Raw genomic sequence first — 24,596 nt, forward strand, 5'->3', positions numbered from 1 at the left:
GTGGATGGATCTCAATCATGGAATAAAATGAGACACCAAGAAGCCATATTCTTAGAGAATTAGTGGTGTTCTTCGTGTTATCGTTTTAATAGAAAAGATTCTTTACCATAGTAAAGACTGGATGTTTTTTCAAGAAAAAGTTTTACTTTGAAAAATGGGCTAACTTTCATCAGGACCGTAGTCTGATTTCTCTCATACGTGGCTTAAATTTTAAATTTCGGAAAAATGTTGCAGTGAGTGCACTTGAGCAAAAACATAATTTGTTAGGGAGAAAGGAGATGTTTTTGCCATTTGTGGAGTCTTTTTTTCCCAATAATTGAAAGAATACATTTTTCCTCAACAAAATTTTTCCTAAGGGAAAAAATATACAAAGCTTATTTTCATGAATGTTTGCCGTAAAAAAGTTCTTAACAGGGAAATGAGCTAAATGACTTGCAAGCGTTTTTACATGTAAAAGTAAATATTGGATTTAAAAAAAGTGTCTTTACAAAACAGTCATATTCCTTTTAGAAAAGCTGTAATTTAACAAGAATTAGACTTCTTCATAAAACATATTTTCTAGAAAAAATATGACTTTATTGATGAAAAATACTCAGGATGAGTAATTTTTTTCAGGATTAAGGTTGTGTTTTGAACACTCTTTACTTTGGGCTCAACTCAGGTCAATACGATAGAGTGGCAGGGCTGACACTAACGAATCAGAACAAGATGGGCTTGCCGGCAGTCTTCTCCTGCACGTACGAGGTGAAACGCTTCAGGAACTTGGGATACTCCCTCTTGGCGACCGCCCGCAGCACTGACGCTGGTGCCCAGCCTCCAGGGTTCACTACACAGGAGACAAAAAGTTTCTTATTATTCTGCCCTCCAGAATATTAACATTTTGTTAGTTTTCAAGAATATTATTTTTGAATTGATAGCAAAGATGTTTTTTTTTTCAATTATATTGAAAAAATTATTATGTTCACCCACCATTTGCCACGTATGTGATTTTACACAACACATTGTCTCTGCTGATTTCCTTATCGCCCTCGGGTGGACTGACCAGGGTCTGGCAGATCATGGCGATGTTGATTTTTGCACGTACGCAGCGGCTGCTTGGCTACAAACAAACAACACCTTGTCAACAGATGGCCTACAAAAAGAGGAAGTTCCGCCCCCTAGGCTCAATGCGGCTCACCTGCGCGTCGTGGTGGTCCACAGAAAAGTTGCACACCAGCCACGTGTCGGGGTCATTCTCGTTGCTAGCCACCATCTTACGCATGGCTGACAGGTATAGAACGTCACGCTGGGATGCGGGCCACACTCTCTAAAAAATAAATTAGTCACTCGACATCAGTTGAATGAAAATATTCAATCACTTTGGAGGGATTTTGGGGGAATTGCTTTTGCAATACTTGATGACCAAACGCGGTCTTACCTTATGTGTTTGATGGACGACGACAGCATTTTCCGACAGGGTCTCCACGATGTTAAAGTTCTCGATTGTAGCTGCGAGGGAGGATTGAGAGGTGCGGTCACGACGAGACCAAGCAAAACGTAAGCGGATGCCGTGAATACGGACGTACTTTCCCAGTCGTTTCGGTAGGCCGTGTCCCAAAAATAGTGGCAGACCTCGTGCCCCGTAACGCCTTTCACCGAGTGGGTGGCCTTGAGCGGGTCTAGGACAATGCCATTCTCCTCCACCTCCCTCCTGTACACCTAGTCAGCAATAATAATGATAAAAATCTGGACTGCATTATTGTTACCTTCCCCCAAAAATGGTGTTCAAACACTGGTTCAGCAACAATATATCATTCACAGGCATGTCATGTTTATCAAAATGGACTGGACATCTGTCACCATCAAAGGTAACCAAAAAGTTAATTATCTAATCAAGCAAATGTACAAATATTATTTACTCTTCTTTCACTAGGAAACTATAAAATGCTGTGCTGATTGTGCACCAGTAAAGTTGCTTCCAAAGCTAATATTTACAGTCGCACCACATCAAATTCTCTCCGTTAAAAAAAGTTATTGTCACATACTTTCATCTCTCCTTCTTCCACCACCAGCTGCCAGTTAGCATCACCCCCGACGTCTTGAAGCGAGTAAGTCATGTGACTCTGCACCATTTCCTCCACCTGTAAGAGAGGAAAACATGTTGTCAAATTTTCGACATTAGCATTGTTGATAACTACAGGAAATTAATGATTTGTTTTGGTGGGAGAACCTGCTCAGATAATCTGTGAGTGCCTGAGCTGGAGAAAACATCTGCTGGTGGAAGTGGGCTGGATCTCAGGATTCTCGTCTTCTCTGTCTGACACTGAAACGCGCACACAAAAAACCCAACAGGCTTAGTCTGACAGAACGGCCTTCTATCGCGCACTGATTTCTGTATTCGCCCACCAATTCTATTTTATCCTGTCGGTCGAGAGCAGCTTCGACCGCGTCGAAGAACTCTTCCTCATTAATGAGGCTATTCGGACCCTCCTAGTAGAGACAGAAATGAGCGTCAGAACATGAGCTCCTTTTTTTGACTTAATTATGATGTCACCTCATAATCTGGACCTCCAAAGTGAGATTTCTTCTTCAGATCATTGAGGGCTGACTTGTAGCTATCCTCAATTCTTCTTCTCTTCTCCATTTCCTGTGACCATGTTAAAAAGTGAACTCCTAATTCAAATGGATTGGACGCCTACTATTGACATGGAATAAATGTCATTTCAAGAGCAAGTGTTGTTCACCTTGTCCAATCTTTTCTGCCAGCTGTCCTCTCTCTTGACCATCAGGTCGATGCAGTGCGAGAGGGTGGCCAGGATCCCGGCAGTGGTGGCTTTGAACGTGATGGCCTCGCCTTTAAAGTCGATGCCGTTCACCTCCTTGGAATTGGAGCACTGGAACACTACGCAGACGTAACAACCAAAACCTGGGTTTAGAGAGTGGACTCCCCGCAAGAAAAATATTCTTGACTTACTTTTGTCTTTGTTGTTGTTGTTGCTGTTGCTGTGAAGAAAATCTCCATCGGTGCGGGTGCTGGGGAAATCGTCCTCATCGTCCTCAACGACTGAAAGAAAAAGAAGCTATGATCACACAAACACACTGACAGACTCACCAATGTGACGACGACAATGGTGCGGTTTTATCTTGAGAATGGAACGAGGGTGAGAGAGTGCGAAGATGGGAACAAAAGGCTTTAACGAGCGCAGGCGGCCATGTGGGTGCATTCACACAAACACATACAAAACAGAGACAGAAATTGTGAATTGCAAAAAAAAACATCCCTGAACAACCCACCCAAATAACTGTGCCCAAATAAAAAAACTTGTGGGAAATTTGCAAACTTGAAACCTATTAAATAATGATTGTGGAAAAAAATAGTTTCAATCAGGGTTTTCCAATAAATGCCCTCCCAAAAAGTACAAACAGATTTTTTAATGTATATTTTTTATCCGTTCTCAACTCTGAGCCATTGAAAATGAAAGATTCCCTATTGATGTGTTTTTTTAAATGATTGGGGGCTGTAAGACAATGAACAAACAGTCATTGGCTCCCAGTCCTCGCAGTTCAAATAGATTGTCTCACTTTTGTCCCTCTGAAGCTCGTCCTTAGACACGCCGTCTGCACAGCTGTCAAAGTATCTTTGGAGCGTGTCCACCTGCCGACACAGGATGTCTCGAAAGGTCTCCATTTCCGCAAGCTTCTCTCTCAAGCTGTGACCCTTCTGAAAAGGAGACAGCCACGTTGTAATGACCAAATTCCACACTCAATAAATGATCCCGATTCAACCTTAAAAGACGAGGTGGAGGTAGCAGAGTATCCGCTGGTGGCTGACATGAGCGACAGCATGGAACCGTGCCGCCGCAGACTGGACTCGGAACCGTAGCCGGGATCAGCCTGGTGAAGAGGAAAAAAAACAACCGTCAAAAAATAGATATTTCAACAATAGTCCACTGGTTATGTTACCATAGCAACACGTGTTGCTTCGGCGTGCACTCTTTAGCTGCTCCACAAGAGGGGAGCAAACACAGTTAGAAAGACCCAGCATGTGACCAAGGTAACTATCGGTCAATGACCGACAGTAACTCTGTTGGGGGATTTCAGTCTTTAGGGCCAAGAGCACGCACGCGCCCATTAATCAGCTCAGACTTGACGAGAGCGCATGCAAGAGGCTGCTCCGTGTGTTACAAAGCTGTTTTGTGTGATAAGCAGGACATCATGAAATTAGGGGAAGAACGGAGTCGAGCCCGACTGATTTTTCTGTTACTCTATCTATGCCGTTATACAGTTTAAGGCGGAATCCCAGTAATGACATCATCGAGCATCTGTTATGTTTCCAAGGAGACTTGGAGGGGGTCTGGAGAGCACTTTGAGGGTAGGAGAGGGTTGAGGTTTTAAGCAGTGACTCACTGTGGACGACATGACAGCTATAATGTGTGTTTATTGGATGTGCACAAGGGTGAGTCATGTTCCTGTGGCTCTTCCCAGAACTTGGGGGATATCCCTAAACTAAGCTTCATGTGAGTGCTCATCTTGTCCACTATTTAGGAGAGTGCTTTGGAGACCAAAGAGAAGTGATAGTTTGCTGTGAGGTTCAAGGAGGAAATAAGAAAGACTTTCTTGTCCCAAGTGCTTTTAAGTACTTTCATTTTTGCTAAAGGTTAGTAAAGACACACATGTACCTAAACATACCAGTGGTGAAAATCATCGTGGGGTATCACCCCATCTTTGACATGCTGTTTTTTTCTCAAATGCAACAGACATGCCAATATCTTTTGAGATTTTTTAGGCTTACATTGGGTTCGTATACTTAATTTTCTTTCAATTTTGTGTGTCAAATATTACGTTTTTTTTTGTTTTTTACGTTGCAGGGACTTGAACAAATGTGTGAAATATTTAAGTGTACTTGGCTCACCCTGTGCAGCTCAATGGAATCGATCCAGATGCGTCTGTGTTCGGGGTCCTGGGCCCTCAGGTACCACACGCTGTCGTTGACGCTGATGTCCAGCCTGCATTCATCAAACTCGTGGGGCTGCAAAAACAAAGTTAACATTTTGTTGTGAATTTGTCCTTCCTTGTGATAGCCATCAGCTGTTTAAGTACACACTCACAAAAACGAGAGGAAAAGCTGAATAAACATGTGGGGGGACGGTGCAGCCATTCCGTATCATGGCAAATTAGCGCCAGCAGTGGCTTTGTGTGTTGTTGAAAGAAATACATCTCTACACAACACATCAAGTGCTAGTCATTAACTATGCAGTCTTAATATTTAAATTAGAGCATTTATTATTGATCCTGTGAGTTGGGTTAGGGTTAAAATCCAAAATTTGAAGCTTTAATCATGGCCTGAAGCCCAATCCTGGTTTTTAAACAATAATACAAAACATGACCAAATCTTATCTTGAATCCCAACTTTTCAATTGTAATCGTGACATTTAAACATGCTTTTGTTTATCCACGACACTCAAGAGAAAAAGAGGATGTGGCTCGAAGTTTAGCACGCATTCACCATGAAAGTGAGAAGGAAGAAGACATGTGCTCATTCATCCGGCATCATGACTATATAATTGTGTAAAGGAAGTCATGAGCTCTAACATTCCCTTCCTTTAGCAAACCGCCTATTTCCAAAAGTTACGTCAAAACCTCCACGTTGACGATCCCTCCGATGATTTGTACCTTAGGTTGCGAAACCTTAGATAACACAGAAGACAAAGCTTTATCTCCACTTGGGTGTATTTGTGCTGAAATGAGCGGCGGCAACAGCGCCAGTGTACAACATGTAGGTTAATATTTACATTGGTCGGGAAGGGTCAAAGCTGAGCAAATACACTTAATGGAAACAGAATGGTTGTCTAGTGCCTGGGAACACTGACTAATTAAAGTCAATATCTGTTTGTATGGGACGATGTACGCCCCTTCGCCCATATAGACTTTTAGGAGTGTTTGAGATGTAGATAGGAATAAGTAAAACGTTTGAATTACAGAGTATCATTTCTAAACAAAGACACATTCTAGAGACAACGTCTGGTGATAAAGCATCATGTTAGCCACGGGCAAACCATGGGACACAATGTTGGGCCACGTGCGATGGAGGAACAACAGGCTAAACTTTCTTGGCTGATTGTGCCAAGTCAGCATTGTCCGGCGGGTATTCAGGAAATGAGAACCGTTCGGCAGACACGCCATATCTGATTCACATATTTTACACAACAGGGTATCTGTGCTCATAAGGAAGTTATGTAGGACAGCCATAGCTTAATAACAGGATGTGGTAAATGAAACATGAAAGTTTTTGACAAAAATAATACATCGTTTGAGTGAGTGTTGTTCATTCAACTGTGAAATCAATCTTCTCAGCTCAAGTGTGTTTATGGTGCACTTTCACAACAGGCCATGGTGAACCAAAGTGCTTAAAAGGCCACGGCACACACAATGCAATTACCATCTAATCAAAATATCTTTTTGTCCATCCTCTTCGACGCTTGAAGCAATTATAGTTATCTATGTGAGGGTTTCAAAAGAGGATGTTTACTCTTTGTGGCGTGTGGTCCTGAGCACTCACTGTGATAACTGCCTTGCTAAGGCACAGCGAGCCGCGGCAGCCGTATTCCGTCTCATCCTGCGACTTGTAATAGCTGAGCGTGTTGTTCTTCAGCACCACCCAACGGTCCTGCCATCCGTGGATGTAGTTGGTCCACTGGAGAGAGAAAGATCATCATTTTTTAAATTTGTTACAGAGCCTAATGCCTCACTCATGGTTGTAAGACCTTTGCAAAAAATGGAAAAAGATTGGGGATATGATGTAACAAGGTAATTTGCTTTAGTGAAGTATTAAAGGCTTTTTGGCTGGTTGGTGCGTGATAAAAGCAAAGACTGTCGCAACTAGCAGATGTTTGACTGGCATGTCTGTCAATGGCAGTAAATGTTTACGCTAAGGGTGTAGACTTTAATTCACCAATTTTCTGATATTATTATCATGAGAAGGTATTTAGATGATGCTATTCCATGAAAAATAAAACTCACAATTAATGTATTTTGTATATGAATCAGTTTAATCCACTGAGCAACATCAAAAGAGGAGCTTTGTTGCACGTAATATTAGTTAAAGTTAAAGTTTTCAAGGGCATTAATTGTTTTGTTATGCTATTAAGAGATGTAAAACAGAAGAACGGAAGAAGTGCATGTAACCACCAGCTGCAGTCTCATTAATCCCCCTGGCGAGGTCTCGGTGACGCACAGTGGATTTTGCCTGTACCATATTGGTTCAGGTGAGCTCCCCTCCATTGGACGTGTGGGTAATCTGGCAATGTGCATGGTTAGCAGGTCAGCGCAAAATCTCTTTCAAGACCGACGGCAACATTCAGGCCAAATTGTGTGTGTACATTGAACTGCTGATTCAGTTATCTTCAAAAAGAGGCCCTGGGATGTGGGGGTGGTAGTTTATTCCACTGTCAGTACAGGTGTTTATTTTGGCCGTTTCTATTTCTGTGTGCATTTATTCTCGATTCTCATCATATAAAAAGAACATTGCTGCAGTATAAGGGATTTTTTTCTATGATTAATTTGGAGCAATTTGATTATACAACCTCTATTCCTAAAGCATACAAGCAATCGGAGGAAATGTGTGTCCATTCATTTTATTGATTTGATTACCACAGATTAACTACTTTTATATGACAATACTATGCCATAAAAGAATAACGCTTAAGACAATTTGTATCTGCTCAAGGCATTTTAGGCTGTGTAAACAATAATTCAAGAATGACCCTTAAATTTGAATAATGTGAAGGAGGAAGAGCAGGAGTAAACAGAATGTGGGTTGATTGCTAAATGAGATTTTTTGGGGGACTTTAGCACATAGCAGTCTAAAAATGAAGAATATAAAGGAGTGGATTACAACAGAATTGTCAATTCTGGAGGCCCAGGTTCGATTCCTGCCCAATACAACGAGCAACAAAGCAGATAAAGGATGCGGATGGTAAAATAATTATCACTACTTTGTTGAATTAGCAAAACATGTAATATTAGCGCTAAAAAATGTAACAACTATTTTATTTATATATTTATTACGCTCATAATGAAAGGCGTGTGTTGTCATTTAAAGCACTCTCAATAAAGTTTTATTGCTATCCTTCAACATTAACACGAGAGAAAACGACGGCAGTTTGATTAGCCCGAAGAAACTCACCTTACTGAGTACCCCGCCGAAAACGCCGACGCCCACCGGATTCCCCGTTTCTTCTCTGGTCTCCGAATCCTCCTCAGATCCGGAGGAATTCCAGCTCTGGTTGTCCGACATGATGATTGCGGCGGTGCTATCGCGCGAGAGTGAGTTACTAGCGCTAATTCCGGGCACAAAATAGGGGCTAGCTGCTCACCAAGTCATGATGAGATGAAAAAAATAACCAAAATGTCGCCTATAAACCGAGACGGGCCTAAATCTTTCCGTTTCCTTCAGACGACGCAATTTGTGGCAGCTTGATCGTTCTGCGCCATGTCCACTTGACGTCCCGAGTTTGCCAGTGTGTGCTTTGACGTGTGTTGCTACACAACTCGGAGGGGCGCTGGCTGCCGTGACGCCATCAAATCGCTTCCTGAAATGGAGTGGTAAGCGCCGCCCTGTTTGTCTTGCTCTTTCTGGAAATAGAATGGGGTTGCCCGATTTAGATAAAGGATGGAAATCGAGGAGAACCGAACTCGCAGCATGGAAATTCCAGAACTTAACCCTTTCGTGGTCAGTGCTCATTACAGTGGACAGCTATTCAAACGCTTTACCAACTCTATGTAGACCAAGTGACTGTTGTTGGTCATAAAAAATGCTTGCGTGCTCAGGTAACAATTCATTTAAACTGGCTGTCAATGCTCATGTTTCATTGCCATTGACGGCACTAGACGTCCTATTTATTTTGACTGGGATGGGCAGGTAAATGAACCCCGTCAATGGCAGCCTATGAGTTAAATAATTGCCCTGCAATGGTGAGAAAAAAAATATCATAATCCATACAAGAAAGAGTTAAATCCCCAAATTATATAATGATATAAATATTGGGGCTGCAGTTTTTATTTTGACTCTACTATCCGCACACCCATAACAGCAAAATGTTATGACTACAGTTTTATACCAAAGATGTAATACGCTTATAATATGAATCAATTGATTTCTCATTTTAAATATTGAACTTTTTTGTAGGAGTAAAGGTGAAGGGGCATCTCACTTGCTCAAGGGCACCTCGGCACTCCTGGAAACGGACCTGCGCTCGCTGGATTTGAACATTCTCTCAAAAAATGTGAGTCAAACTAAGTTTAAAAAACCTTTTCTGAAAACCAAAATAATGCCAAAAAACAACATATGCATCAGAACTTTTTAGGCCCTGTGACGTCTACATCTCTAAATTTAAATGACATAGCAAGGTATATACATTTCCTAGAATAAAAAGTAATCCAGTTAAGTGTTCATGTGCTTCCCTCCCCCGTGCTTGAAATAAGCCTTTACTTATTGAGTCACACTGTAATCCCCTCCGTAAATATGGCGCCATTCATGTATATGTTGTGTACAAGAAGCTAGAAAAAAACAGTTTAACCTCATCACGAGTTAGGCGGTTCTGCAATCATCTGGCAGAGTCACCAGACCTCCAAGCCATAAGACTTCCAATTACTGCACAATGCAAGGCTTCTCCGTGTCCAAAAATTGATCTTACTCAAATGCACCGATCATTACATGGGAGGAGACATCTTCGGGGAAGCAAAATTTTACCCTAGCGGTAACCCTAACTAGCTGTAACCCTCCCCAGACCTTCACCTCGCCCTAACCGTGACACAACACACTGCTTACAGCACACGTAATTCTGATGCTAACCAAAACAGCAGCACTACAGTGATGCAGTCTTTCAAATGATTTACAGTTGGAGTCTTATTTATTATATATATTTCAGGCATGACCTTATGAATGTATATAGAGACAGTGTCTTTAGCAATGATTAGTGCCGTCATGTGGCCGATACACAACGTTGCGGCAATGTTTACGTTGGGGGCAAGCTGCGAAATATAATTTTTTCACTTATGCTCGAACACAAATAAAACTATGAGAATTTTAAAAATACCTCAGGATTGACATTTTAGCAGCCTTACTTAGAGTATATTTTGCTTTCAAAAGTCTACAATCTTTAGTGGAAGCAGTTACTGAATATGATTCAATTTGAGTAGGATTTTCATCCCTCAAATATTTTCAGTCATGCGTTATAATCAGTACATGCCATGTGTTTAACCTTTCCTCTACATTTGTGATTCACACTGAGGCCCTGACACATGAATGAGTAAATACCAGGCTGATCAGGTTTGATTAAATCATATCCTCTTTCCTCTTTCATGTTGCACAATGGTCACTAGGAGAGACACAAGTGGGACAAAGAGAGGCCTGGAATAATTTTGTCACATGAGAAGGGTTTCACATTCAAATGTGTTCAAAGTGCACATGTAGATGCTTTTTTTTTTTAAGTTGTTTTTTTTAAATTCTTGCCCCATGACATCAGGCAATGCTGTTTCAATCTCTTAGCTTGTAGCGCCTTCTGCAGTTTAATAAGGTAGTGCAACGTCCCTGGCTGCTCCTTTACACATTCACATTGCAGTATTTTTCTGCTACTACTACTACACCCGCATCATGCATACATTACATAGGCACAACAATTATGATGTTATACAGAGTGTTGTCCTGTGTAAAATTCATCGTCAACCCAACTTCCAACACAACAATAAAGCTCGACCAAGGTATTGACTCTTCATAAAAGATTAACAACTGAATCAATACATATAAAGTAAATATACAGTGGTCTTCAGATTTGGGTTAAAACAATAAAGCATATATACATGGACTCATATACTGCAAATTGATGCTGACATTTAATCCATTTGGAATGAGAGGGCTGCTGCTTTATTGTACTTTCAACATTGAGTAAAATCCTAATTAAATAGAGTTTTAAAAAATCAGTTTGTGCATCATGATTAATTCGTTGCAGCTCCTGCTCTTTGTATTTTGGACAGTCATGCAGAAAAAAAGAAGAGTTTTACAATAATTGTAACTGTATCATCACTAATGTATCTATGTAAATATTGTTTACCCATAACTAAAAGAAAAAAACCTTAGGTGGCTCCTATTTAAAAACTAAAAACAAAACAAAAACTCAATTCTTGTATCTGAAGGCATCCATGTAATTGAAAAGGAATACATTTTTTTCTCACAATTCCATTTGCATGAAATTGCTGCATACTATTGATACTTGGACGGCTTTTTAATGATTCAGCATTTTCCGTATGGCACACGGCTCTAGTCCCCCTCCTCTTCGCCACGTTAAAGTCAACGGAGCAGAACGTCATCGAGCGGCGCTTGAGTCATTTGTCAGAGGCAGGAGAACACTTTGACCTTCAGGGGACATGCAGGTTTTTGCCCTCTCAGCAATTTCCCCCACTTTCCTCCTTTTTTATGCCCAATCAAGTGAAAAAGAAGAAGAATGGTAAATGAGCAAAGATTGAGGCCTGTGAAGACCATTAAAGCAGCCGATGATTTCAATGAGTAGACTTATCACCTCCATCGAGGCCCAAAAGCCGCATTTGGCTTCGGTTTGCTCACTTTGCAAAAGTGCACATTTTTTAAGTGTTACAAAAAAAGCTGATGATGCAGTAGTATGCTGCTCAGCCAGTAGGCTACACTGCTGTATCACACTGTTTATTCACATGCAGCCATTAACCATCTTATTATTATTGTTTTCACATTATTTATTTTTTTAATTCTATTTTTTTTAGATAAATTACAGGGGAAATAGTCAATACAAAACTGAGATATTGACTAATATATACTTTTGCTTAAGAAAACAATGACACAATTGCATAGTATTCAATACAATTATTTCATTGCACAATTTTTGGTGCTAATGCACATTTAAAAGTTAAGGTAATTTTACCATTAAATTTTTTTTACCTGTCTAGTGGCACTTTCTCATTTAGTTTGGACCCAAACAACACAAATAGATGAATCACCTCTCAAAATATTAGCTTTCTGTAGCCCCCTTAGCCACACATGACACTCCAAAAAAATGGAATCATCCCTCTCACACAACTGCAACCTGCAAGCACACTCAAAGAGACCATTAGCCAAAAGCTAATATTAAAGACAAATGCACACTCGGCGAGCTGTCACCGCCACTCAGAGGCGAGCGTTGAAGCGAAGACGTTCCCGTCGCATCATCCGCCATCACCACCCAAAGGAATTCCCAGCTGTGAGTCACACATGATGCTTCACAGTCGTGAGGAGGAGGAGGAAGAGGAAGAGGTGTGGGGAGTAAATGATGCCTTGCAGGAATCACAACCGTTTCCCTTCATCGCCCAGTCATCTGCCGGCTCTGAAGCAGGCCTATCAGTGAATCAAAGACAAGCTGATGAAACAAAACGAATACACTTCCTTGTTTTTGATGCAGCAATACACTAATAACGACAAAATTTAATTTAAAAAAACGGCGAGAGAAAAAAGCATCGGATTGTGATCCCGACAGACAACAACAGGATAATTGATCAGCAAGTCATCGTCTCCCATCCTCGTACCGCCCAAGTTCCAGCTGACAAGGAGGGGAGGCAATTAACATCACTGTCACAATGCCCATCTATTAGACTCTACCTTAATGAGAGATGACAAATTAATGAGTCCGTTGTCGTGCCACCTCCTACACGCTTCTGTATGTGTTTCTGTAAGGAAGATGAAATGGTTTCCCAATAAACCCTAAGAACATTTTTAGATGGTTAATATTCATCTCATCTCATGAGATGAGATGAGATGAGATCAGTCGACATAACCTAGTCCTCCTGTGAACCATGAGTAGGCTGGTATGTTCCGGGGCCACTTTACAGAAGTCTCATTGAAAGTTTAAAAAATGGTTTAATTGCAGTGATTGCTCCCAAAACCAAATACTAGTAAGTTAGGACTACCCACCATTCTTTGTCACCTCCTTTCAATGCATGTTTAGGAAAAAACTGAAATGTTTTTCTTGGACAAGGTAATTGCTGAATTTGCACAGCCATTCCCGTTGATTGCAGATTTCTCTGTTTCCTTTTAGTAAGTATACTGTGTTGTGGATAAACTACAAAAAACCAGGTGGCATGAGAAGGTTAGGTGCACCCCCGCACATGCCGCTTTGAATTAACACACATTCCACGCTTGTATTTGTCAGCCAGGGCGCCCACTCACCCGCAGATGTTGGCTCATTGCATGGGATTAGCGTTGAGAAGTTGTGTTGCTCATTTTGCTATTCACTGTCCCCAACGTGTAGAATTTCGCAACCCCTTGTAAGCCAGTTTTTGCATAATTCAATGCATTGTCATAATTTAATATTGACAATATCACAACAGTAAAAGTGTCTTGATATCATGATGGTCCAGAAAAAAAGGATAAAAGGGAAACCGTAGATAAACTATACTCTGGTCTATGAAGAAGCGACCTCTCCTTGCGTCACAGTTTGCTCCTGGGAGCAAGGGCACTTGACATTCCAGCATTTGCGAGAGTGTGGTATCACGTGGCTGAAGGGGAAAAGTCCTTAAGACACCAGAAATAGCCTTTTTTTGTGATGGCAAAGAAGGACTGTCTTGAATTTGCAATTAAATATATAAGCCATTACAATGCCCAAATACATTACCCAATTTTGCATAATAGATACTACAGTACAAATAACCCACAAAATTACATTAAGTTCATAAATAAGCATTCAGTCCTTGCTGTATCCATGAATCTCCAACTCGGAGTTCATGATTCTTACATATCTGTCATAGAAATGTTAAATTCACATTTTAAACTGAATATGGACAGAGACAATATCTATGTACTATATTAGGAAATGTCAGAACCTTGAAAAAATATGTAGAGTGTATATATTTTCTATGATCGAACATGTATTCATGCCCTTATGTTTTTGACACCAAAGGTCATTTTTTACACAGAACCATGACTACATCCATCCACCCGCCTTCTCAAGATTCTCGCATAAATTCATCAATGGCCTTGGTAAGTCATTTTAAATTTTATTTGTTTCATGTTACAGATCTATTTGCTAGTCGTTCCATTTGAAGTGGTCGCAACCCTTTCTGCTCAGCAACCTTCTTTTAACTTCTCCATTCTGTGTTTTAGAAATCTAATTAACCTTGCGTTAACCCACCGGGCTAGTCTCAAAGCTATCTGTCTCATTACTTAACACCACTCTGGACACTGACTGCTCATTGTTTTTTTTGTTTTTTTGGATTGCTTCTTTTCCCTATGAACTTTGCGATGTGGTCTCACATGCTGAGTTAGCAGCATCTCCACTCCAGTTTAATTAAGGCTCCAAAATGTAGAGGTTCCCATTTGCAGTCCAAATGATGAATATTTTAGATCTAAGAGCAGAGAATTAAGGATAGTAAATTGCTTATGTACTTTTACTTATCAGTAATGGTAGAAGGGTTGCTTGATGAGTTGCTTTCTGGGCGTTACATATCATTCACTGACATCTGCCGGATTGAAATGCAAATGTTTAATGATTTTTTTTCTGCGAAGACGAGAGGGATGTCCGTCTTCCTTCCTGCCTTCTTGAGATGTTGTTATTTCTGGAGAAGATAAGGGAATCTCACGGGGGCATTGCTCATTCAGTGTTTATAATGGCCCTCAAAAGGCCATTATGAACATCTTGGCCTTTTTTAGAGTTGGAAAGTGCTTCCTTTCAGCCTGAAGATCGCCCAGCTGCTTATCATGATATTTCCTCTGAGAGCTATCACTTTTGGCCCGAGGTTAGTTTTTAAAATCTTGAAACATCCTCACCCACTGATCCCACCATCGTGTGCAGTAGAGGGTTGTCAATAAAGGTGACTGCCCACGGTGGCTTTCTCAGAGGGGCATTGCCGGGTAAAGTAAAAAAAGAAATAGAAAAAAAACGGACAACCGTTCACACTCACACTCATACCTAGGGGCAATTTAGACTGTTCAGTCACCCTACCATGCATGTTTTTGGAATGTGGGCGGAAGCCAGATTACCCAGAGAAAACCCACATTAGCCCAAGGTGAACATAAAAACCACACAAGAGGACCAACCTAGGATTGAACCCAGGACTCCAGAACTGTGAGGCCGATGCGCTAACTACTCATCCGCCTGGCCACCTAATCTAAGACATGTCAAGTTAAATTATGACAAATTACGTCCTCTAGAGGACACGACTCAAACGGGGCCTCCTCCCCACGTGAAGATAACGCTAACCGGCCTGTCTGCCATATAGGAAGGTGGCGTCATTCCAAGCATGGATATTGAAAATTATTTGTAATTTGGTCATTAGTCAACCCATTTTTATGTTTACTTTTCTGGAGACATCAAAACAGCTGCTACAGAGATGGAACCAGTAGAAAAAACAAACTTTTTAGTGCCACAACCGCAAGTGGGAAAATATAATTGATGATACTTATCCTTCTTAACCCTCATGCATGAAATATATGACCATTTTGTCTTACCCTTAGAGGACAGTCATTTAACTCACTGGCTGCCATTGATGGCGTTAGATGTTGAATCCATTTTTACTTGGAGGGAAATAAATATTATATATATATATATATATATATATATATATATATATATATAAATATACATATATATATATATATATATGTATATATATATATATATATATATATATATATATATATATATATATAGTCACCTGCTTTCGAAAGTATTAAAGGTGTTAAGTCTCAACTTTTGAAAAGCTGTCAAATATATCGACCACTGATCCTAAGCTACTTGACAACAACAAAAAGATAACAAAAACATCTTGATGGGCTTTATCATCCTTGGGTGAACTTCCTGCGCAGAGCCCCATCTCTGCATCCTTCCCAAGTCCACTCTGACTTGCCGGCTATCTCACCCAATTGTTGTATATCAGTCTGTACAACCTCCGTGCAGCTCCTCCTACCTTCCCCCCTCCCTACCACCTTCTCCTGCGCTCACGCTTTCCAACCTCCTCCAGCCTCTTTCAGTCTTGTCGGACTGCAGCATCAAGCGACGAGCATCACAATTGGAACGAGCGTGAAACTCACACATTCCCTGGCCTGCATTCTCAACAACGGTGAGTATTTTTCCCTTATCCAAACCATTAGTGATGAACTCCTCTCTGAATGCTGTTTTTTTTCTCAAGTTTAGCTGATATTTAAGGAAAAGTTGGGTAAGAATTCTCCACAGGAGTCACGAAAAGGTTGAAAAGTTCCAGATTTTTGCACGAAATTCAGCACTGAGGCAACCACCATAGGAGTGAGACTGCAGAGGGTGTGTAATAAAGGAGGGGTGCGGGAAACACATGCAGCCATTACTCAGGAAAGCGCTGCAGTGTGAGCGAACACGAGTGGTGGTGGGGGGTTGCTTTAGGAGTCTGTAGGATGGATGCTCACAGAGCGGGACAGCCCACAGGAATGTAATTATGGGACGTAACGCATGTCAAACTACTCTCTCATTGATTGATGAATGCCGCTCCCGCCATGCGCTTGGACTGAGCCACAGGCTGCAAAGCAAGTCAGTTTGGAGGGATTTCCATTATTAGTTTGAACCTTACTGTACTTAAGACTTTCAGGGACAGTGGTCACTACTGATAGCTTAATGGGGAGGCCCAGGTGCAGTTTGTAGCTTGAGTTGTCCTGGGTTCGGTTCCTGGTGATGTATGCCGACTGTTCAAGTGCCCTTGGGCAAGGCACTGAACCCTAATTTTCCTTCAGTGTGCTGGCAGTGCCTTGCATGGCAGAACGACCACAGTTGATGTGAAATTGTAAAGCAATTGTGATTTTTGTCTGAGAAAGGCACTGTATAAATAAAGCTAACTAAAATATGGTTTCTGATAATGCCTACAGCACAACAACTCCCTATAATAGACTTGTGATATTGCAAGATTAAACGTCTGTATTATAGGTGTTCTTTTAGCTGTCTTTTAAAGGGAAAATGGACTCTATAAAAATCCTTCAATATAAGGACCATGTTGGTGGAGGGAGACATGGAAAATAGACTGGATAGGGGCTCTTGAGGACCGGAGTTGGCCACCCTGGTCTACAGTGTGAATACTTATTCCAAATGTAGGTGAAATAGAAAAGATTTCCACTGGGCAAAGAGCCCCAGTGGGTTCAGGATTTAATTCCAACCAAATGAGACGAGACCTGTTCACCAATCTAGTGTCTCACTCGTGTAAGCAGTCAATTGCAGTCAGGTGTTGTATGTTTCAGCTGAAACATCATTGGTTAAATTGTCTTTGCTGGATTGGTTAGAACAAAAAAACAAGAACCACTCCAATCCCTGAAAACCTATTTGGAGAACCTTAATTTAGATCCTCCAGTTTTTGTGGCAGAGTTGGGGATCTACGCAGTTTGAGAGTTTTTCAAGTCAGGGGTTGCAGGTAGCAAAGGGTACACCAAAAATTGTCAGAAGAGGGTGCTTGCTGTAAAGATCTTTTTTTCCAGGAGTGTGTGCAAAGTGCGATAAGTGCACCAACTATGGGCGAACCCTCGAATAAAATTTTGTGACATATACCCATTATGTAACCGAAAAAGACCAAAAGTCGAAATTCTCCAAAAAGTCGTGTGCAGGATTGCCCAGCATCTGTAGCAGAGCTTTGGCATGTGGTTTTTGTTCGCATGATGCGCATTAGCCGATGCTCACTGCAGCCATCTGCGGGCACCGCAGAAAGCCTGCAGGGCCTCACATTTCCATATTGCCAACCTGGATGTCACATGCTTGTCGTACCCGTGTGGAATACAGACATTTTATTTCTTTTTAGCACTAACCAAGGAAAAGTCGAAATGTGCGTATGCTTATTGTCGGCAGTGATTAATGAATGTGTCGGCGCGATGTCAGCAGGCCGTTACAGCGCCACAGTCAGGAAAATTGTTTACTCCCTCCAAGGAATTTAACTGATTACCAAAATTCCATTTCTTGCCCTTGTATTACGCTGTAAGTATAGTAAAAATGACTACGGTAGCGATTCCGTATTTGTCCAGTCAGAAAAAGCTTAGGTTGCAATATTTGTTAGAACTGGACTACTTGACAGGAACTTAACTATGATCTAAGTCACCCGATTTCAGCTGGCACACTCCTCAACATCCGAATCAATAACTTTTAGCGCAATAATAAAACTCCATCCCAAATAAGAAGATAATAGACGTCTCAAAATGTGCCGCTCACTGCCCGACAAATGATTGACACATAAATCCTGCTCTCTGTCTCCGATTGGATTTTTAATTTCTAATGACTTTAACAAATTCCATTTTTAAAGTTCCACAAGAAAAACTGTCAATCTTGTTTTGAAAGAAGACTGGTAATAGTACTAGAATTTGTTTTCAGCTTCTTTATCCAATTAAAAGAGTACAGTTTATGGATATGCTATTCAAAGATTAAAAATAAATACCCAGAAGGCGTATATTATTGATACGGCACTGTATTTTAGGCTTTGACGGATGTACTCAGGACCAGGGTCAGCTCCCTCCTCATCACCCAGTACCGCCAAAGAAAAGTTAGTTACGAGCCATTTCCCACTTCATTTCGCTGCTGCATTGCACCAAAACTCTCTAGAGCACCTTCCCGCCAGCCCCCTGGCGCGCCCACGTTCAAATGACTGATCCCAACTGATGTTTTATCTCATCACGCTGAGCAAAAGGTGAGCACAGGCGCCATATATCAACGTGCCACGCTCCATTTAGGCACTCCAGCCAACGTCTAGCAGCCCTCTCCTCCCGGGAGTCGTGAGTGTGTTGATACAAATGCGTTACTAGCACGTTAGTACTAATGTGGAAATGATGGATTTCATATCCAGTAGATGTATGTGCAGCTGTAACGCTTTTAACATCATTAGACGGACACACTGGCTATTCATTTCAGTATATATGCTTGGATGCCCACTATACCGGCTGTACACTGGACACAATATTGATTCAGTTGGTTTTGACAAATGAGTTCAAAAGAGCGAAAGTAAGGCTATTTTTTCCTTTTCGAAGGAAATGTAAACTGTGTTAAAATTCATTGGCTGCAATTCATGATGATAGATGTCCAAACCATGTAAACCAGGAGGACTGCGAGTAGGTGATGGATTTCTTTTTTTCTTCTTCTTTTTTTCTAACGTAATGTTGGTGTTTTCCGATGGATGGAAGGGAAAAATCTCATGTGTCCACCCTTCAAAGAACAACTTCACACGTGTCTGTGAGGTTATTGGCCTGCCACAAACAGAGTCGCTAAAGGGCTATACAGGCGGCAATGCCCTGATGTGTTGACAGGTCTTTCGCGAGACCGGCCCAGTGCAGCAGTGACGCCGGCCATGGAATGAACCCCGAGGGTGCTCACTCACACGGGCTGACATGTGTTCCTGGATGGGAAACACCAAACTGAAATGAATTAGCTTTGAAGCATAAGAGACATGATCTTGTCTTGCATGAGCGCTGAAAAGGATAAATAATTGAGGAATTGTTTTGAAGTACTTTGAGGTACTAGGAAGCGAGGGCATCTATATAAAAAATGGTATTGTTTGATCTTGCTTTTTTTTTTTTACCCAATGAAGGATTTATTGAAAATGTACAAGCGCTGCAGCTAGTTTAGAGGGAGGAACAGAAAAAGATGTTTTTTTTGTGTTTTCTAAATAATGAGGAAGCTAAGGTATCGGTTCCAGTTTTAGGTTAAAAAAACATGTTTTGAGATTTTCAAGAAAGTAATTCATAAACTCCAAGTAATATCTTGCCAAAAAATGAACAATTATTTTAAAAATTATATATATCATGTTTTCCCTAAAAATAGTGAAATCTGAAATATCTGTCCATGGGACTAAAATGTGAGTCTGCATTGGTTCATCAAACCTCTTTTAAGAGTTGAATTTTGCAAAATTGAAATTTCTGAACCGATTTTGATAGAGTGCTTCTCCAAAAAATTAAAAATGTTGACCGGTATGTCCGTGAGTTTTCAAGTAAAGTACAAAGGTGCATTTCCTATTTGCAGTGTCAAGGGACATCTCCCCATTGCCTTTTCTTTTAAGGGTAAATCACTGTGACTTTGAAATAATAGTGTTTATAGAAAGTGTGCTAGGCCATCAACATGCAGTTATCCACTGCACCAGATAAAATAAAATAATTAAATAACTAATCAGTTTCAAAAGTACCCTAAAAATCCCTTCACTCGACGCTGCGGTCAGGTGTTCATCACTAACTTTTAATGAAGCACTTTCGCCCTGTGTTCCTGCAGGCTGATGGCCTCGTCTTGCACAACTGAGGAGTTTTCCAATTTCAACGGCCTGCTTTCTAGCTCCATGGGGTTCGACCTCAGCGCTTAATTATTATCCTGGCAGCCGACTGGCGTTCCCGGCTGTTGCTCATTGACCTTATAAAGTACCCCGAGTGCGTCTCGGGCAGCTGCATCCGCCGGAGCCGCTGAAATAGGTTTCTCACAAACACTTACTGCTCAGCTTTGTCGCTGTCAAGATGAATGAAACACACAACAACAGGACTTCCCTGGTGAAAGGCGCCAAGGACATCGCAAAGGAAGCCAAGAGGCAAGCTGGCAAAAACGTAAACAAGGCGGTGGACCGCGCCTCGGATGAATACTCGACACACCGGAGCTACAATCGATTCCAGAACGATGAGGACGAGAAGAACGAATACAATTCCTACGGACAAGCGGACAAGCACTACGGCGAAAATGCGGCCAACGACGAAGACGGGGCATCCAGCGACGCCACGGAGGGCCACGATGATGAAGACGAGGTCTACGAAGGAGAGTACCAAGGCGTGCCTGCCTACCAAGATGGGAAAGCGCAGGATGGACAGATGCCTCTGGGACAACCGACAGGTGATGGTTCAAAGAGCTGCAAGGAGTTGGAGGACGAGCGGCAGGCCGACGAGGAGGAGCTGGCGCAGCAGTATGAGCTCATCATGCAGGAGTGCGGCCATGGGAGGTTCCAGTGGCAGCTCTTCTTCGTGCTGGGCCTGGCGCTCATGTCAGACGGCGTGGAGGTATTCGTGGTGGGATTCGTCCTGCCCAGCGCGGAGACGGACATGTGTGTGCCCAACTCCGGGGCAGGATGGCTCGGTAAGGGGTTTCATTGTTCACATCCTATTTCTGTTTTTTACCCATTCATTCATTTATTCATCTTCCATACTGCACATCCTCAAAAGGGTTGCGGGGGTTGCTGGAGCCTAACCCTGCTGTGTCGGGCAAAAGGTGGACTACACCCTAGAGTGGTCGCCAGTCAATCGTAGGGCACACAGAGACAGATGACCACAATGTCAGTTCGTGAGCTAAGGGAAAAAATATATATTTCTGAACTTGGTACACACCTTTTGCTAAATGATGCACTCGACGAGTGTAAGAATGGTGTGTAATTCAACCACATTCTACGCGTGAGTCATCTTGCAGTGGGAGATGAGAGGTGGTGAACAGAAACATGAGTCATATTATATATCACCAACTAGCTCCAAACAAAAATAATCTATTTATATGAGTGTGGAGGGTAATAAAATAATAATGATCCATTGGAATGGATCGATTCAAAGGGAGAGACTAATGAAAGTTTGAAAATTCTGTGATTAAGTTAAGGATTTTTCCACTACTCTTGCCTACTTTTGTTTAAACTAAAGTTTTGGGATCTAGTAGTCTTGAGACTAGAATACATTTTGTTAATATATTAGCACACATGATAGTCGCTTGAATCTCCAAATTTGGGTTTTGTTTTGATTGTCACTCAGTTTTAAATTATCTTTATCCAAAAATATTTTTGATTCAAAAGAGAACAGAGAAGATTAACAGTAATCATAAGATTGTAGTTCAGTAAGTATATAATTGACATTTCATTTATTCTTGACTAAAGCAAACCTGTCAATCACAGGGTCTTTCGGGGATCATCCATCATCTGACAAGATCCACTGTCCTCAACGAGGAAATTAGCAACTCGCAACACTTCTAGCATGGCGGGACATGGCGTGCCAACGTGCCAGAACATTGCACAAGAGGCGTCAAGGGGGAGTTAAGATTTAAAAGAGAAAAAAAGCACAGATCAGCATGCATGGAGACTGTTTAAGATGAATAATTATAATTATCCCCCCAAGGAAAAGTTGTGCATCATTCCAGTGAATGCCATCCCCTTCTATTACAAAGCACTATATAGATCTCAAAACTTTTTTTTATTTCTCTAATAGATTTTTATGTGTTATTTTATTTTTTATCTTAGGTCATTTTAAGTCTGCACTCTCAAATTTGAGACAGCATCCTTCAATGAGTTTCAAGGCGAGAAAAACTCATGTCAAACAATGCAACATTTACCTTTTTCTTGATCATTGCTTGTTGACAAAGGTGCTTCATAAAACTAAGCAATAGCAGTACAATATTTTAGACTCACCTCTGCTGTTGAGTCAGTATTTACATTTCTGACCTTTCCCTGAACCCCATAGGAAATAACAAATCCAATCTCGGCCCACAACCCCACCCCCGTCTTACACCACCCTTAATTACACACCTTAACTCAGCATGAGCTCCGCCATAAAACAAATGAGCCGATGCTTCTGTATAGCGTCCTGCCTGCAGCCCATCCCGCATTGTTTGTTTCGTCTTACGTAAACCTCTGCTTTTGCAGCACTTTTGACATTTTTCTTGGTCGTCTGTGTCATTTACGCATCCCTCAGCCAACCGGTCGGTTGGCTGGTATGGCCTCCTCCGCAGTGGCAAGCTTAGCAGCTGTCGCCCCGTAATGAATAGCTGGCTCTTGGCGCGGTGTCTGCGCAGCTCGATAAGAGCGTTTTACTTTTGGCCTATCTGTCCCATCACTGCAAACACAGTGCAAGAGAGAGGGCAGAAGTAAAAAGAGGAGACCTCACCCCCACCTTCCTTATACATTAGAATTTTTATTAGCACGTTGAGAACGACACCATTATTTATTTACCTGACAATCACGCTCTCCAACACTGCCATGTCCCAGCTACGAACTGACCAGGACTTCTTGTAGTCAAGTGACCCTGTACTACAGATTGATTTCACGAATTATTTTTCCAGCATAAAAAAAAAAATCTAAAAAAAAATTATGCACAATGCAACATTCCGGAATGTATTTTATTTTATTTTGTGCATCCTCCCTTCGGATTGTCCACATCCATGGCTGCTATAAAGTGCCTCATTGAATTTCCAGTGAGTGGAAAGTCCAAGTTGATAAATTTGTAGGATCTGTGTGAGAAGCCAAATGTAAAATGCTTTTGGGAGAAAAGTAACAATACCATACTTTTCATTTCAGGCAGCATTGTGTACCTGGGGATGATGTTCGGCGCCTTCTTTTGGGGTGGCCTGTCGGATAAATTGGGTCGGAAACAGTGCCTGCTGATATCCTTGTCGGCCAATGGCTTCTTCGCTTTCCTCTCCTCATTTGTGCAAGGCTACAGCACCTTCCTCTTCTGCCGCATGCTCTCAGGATTCGGGTGAGTCGGTCATTGCTGAACCATATGATAAATTGGCATGATAACATGGATAGTAGTGCACCAAATTTGTCTGTGTGCTATTAAAGTTGATAGCTTCTGAAATTGTCAATAGCTAACCCCGACTGATAATTCACAGGATTGGAGGCGCAGTGCCAATCGTGTTTTCATACTTTGCCGAGGTGTTGGCCCGAGAGAAGCGTGGCGAACACTTGAGCTGGCTCTGCATGTTCTGGATGATAGGTGGCATCTACGCCTCAGCAATGGCATGGGCCATCATTCCGCACTATGGTGAGTAACTAATTATTAAAATATTAAAATGGCCTGAATGCTAAACGATCGTGTGCGGTCGATTGGTCGCCGGTCTTTTGGTCGCCGGTCTTTTGGTCGCCGGTCTTTTGGTCGCCGGTCTTTTGGTTGCGGTCTTTTGGTCGCCCGGACCGCGACAACGGGCGACCAAAAGACCGGCGACCAAAAGACCGACAACCAAAAGACCGGTGACAAAACAAGGTAAAACAACACGATCTACGCATCAATAAAAGCCAACAATGGCCCGGAGCAGTTTCACTGAGCTGACGTGTGTGTATAAGAGTTTGTATGTACATGAGTTGTCCCCTTAGGAATTTACGTCAGTCAGGGTCTTAACAAGTTCTCCAACAAAAAACAATAAAATTCCGGGAGATTTTGAGCTTTTCTTTAGCCTAATAATTACTAGGGCATTAAGTATGACTAAATAGTAATTCACAGTTTGTATTTAGGGAATTAGAGCAACGATTTAAATGGTAATTATCAATAACCTTCCGGGCGACCAAAAGACCGGCGACCAAAAGGCCGGCGACCAATCGACCGTGTACCTAAACGATGACCTGGAAAAACCAAACGAGAACCAGAGTTTTATGATGATTTCCTAGCCCTTTTATAAAAAGTATACAAGATATGGAAAGAGGTCCTTTAAAGCCAAAAAGAGGTAAAACTCCAGTTTTTGCCACCGCTGTCGCATTGCTGCAAACAGAAATGGAGCGTGCAGGATGCTCTCTACTGCAGTGATGCCAATAAAAAGCAACATGTGAGATCGTTTAGCAAATACGTCCCGCTCTCCCGGTACCCTCGGGCACCCATGCAAAAAACAAGCAGGTGGTGATGTGGTAGCCAGGGA

At 41.7% G+C, this 24,596-nt stretch overlaps 2 protein-coding genes across 4 annotated transcripts in view; one reads left to right on the forward strand and one right to left on the reverse strand.

Annotated features, from left to right (window-relative positions):
• LOC144090653 (ceramide transfer protein-like) lies at window positions 1-8,581 on the reverse strand. Its single transcript, XM_077622361.1, has 17 exons — window positions 8,355-8,581; window positions 8,165-8,291; window positions 6,539-6,673; window positions 4,892-5,008; window positions 3,766-3,873; window positions 3,562-3,700; window positions 2,954-3,043; window positions 2,724-2,881; window positions 2,534-2,626; window positions 2,386-2,469; window positions 2,210-2,302; window positions 2,025-2,120; window positions 1,566-1,698; window positions 1,418-1,488; window positions 1,178-1,306; window positions 970-1,099; window positions 1-826 (listed from the first exon to the last, which is right to left on the reverse strand). Exons 1-17 carry the CDS (start codon window positions 8,360-8,362, stop codon window positions 699-701), a joined length of 1,839 nt encoding a protein of 612 aa, XP_077478487.1. The 5' UTR covers window positions 8,363-8,581; the 3' UTR covers window positions 1-698.
• The window catches only part of LOC144090652 (synaptic vesicle glycoprotein 2C-like), a 23,090-nt gene continuing 6,898 nt past the window's right edge, over window positions 8,405-24,596 (forward strand). Inside the window, exons 1-8 of one of the 3 annotated variants that reach the window (XM_077622360.1) lie at window positions 8,405-8,583; window positions 9,167-9,263; window positions 13,954-14,017; window positions 15,997-16,095; window positions 18,451-18,660; window positions 20,229-21,071; window positions 23,263-23,443; window positions 23,580-23,731. In XM_077622360.1, coding sequence (XP_077478486.1) covers window positions 20,465-21,071; window positions 23,263-23,443; window positions 23,580-23,731 — 940 coding nt within the window. In that variant the 5' untranslated portion in view covers window positions 8,405-8,583; window positions 9,167-9,263; window positions 13,954-14,017; ... (1 more) ...; window positions 18,451-18,660; window positions 20,229-20,464. Of the gene's footprint in view, window positions 8,584-9,166; window positions 9,264-13,937; window positions 14,018-15,996; window positions 16,096-18,450; window positions 18,661-20,228; window positions 21,072-23,262; window positions 23,444-23,579; window positions 23,732-24,596 lie in introns of all 3 variants that reach the window. The other 2 variants (XM_077622359.1, XM_077622358.1) reach the window with 2 other exon arrangements.

Source organism: Stigmatopora argus, chromosome 16 (assembly GCF_051989625.1).
Source record: "Stigmatopora argus isolate UIUO_Sarg chromosome 16, RoL_Sarg_1.0, whole genome shotgun sequence".
NCBI lineage: Eukaryota > Metazoa > Chordata > Actinopteri > Syngnathiformes > Syngnathidae > Stigmatopora > Stigmatopora argus.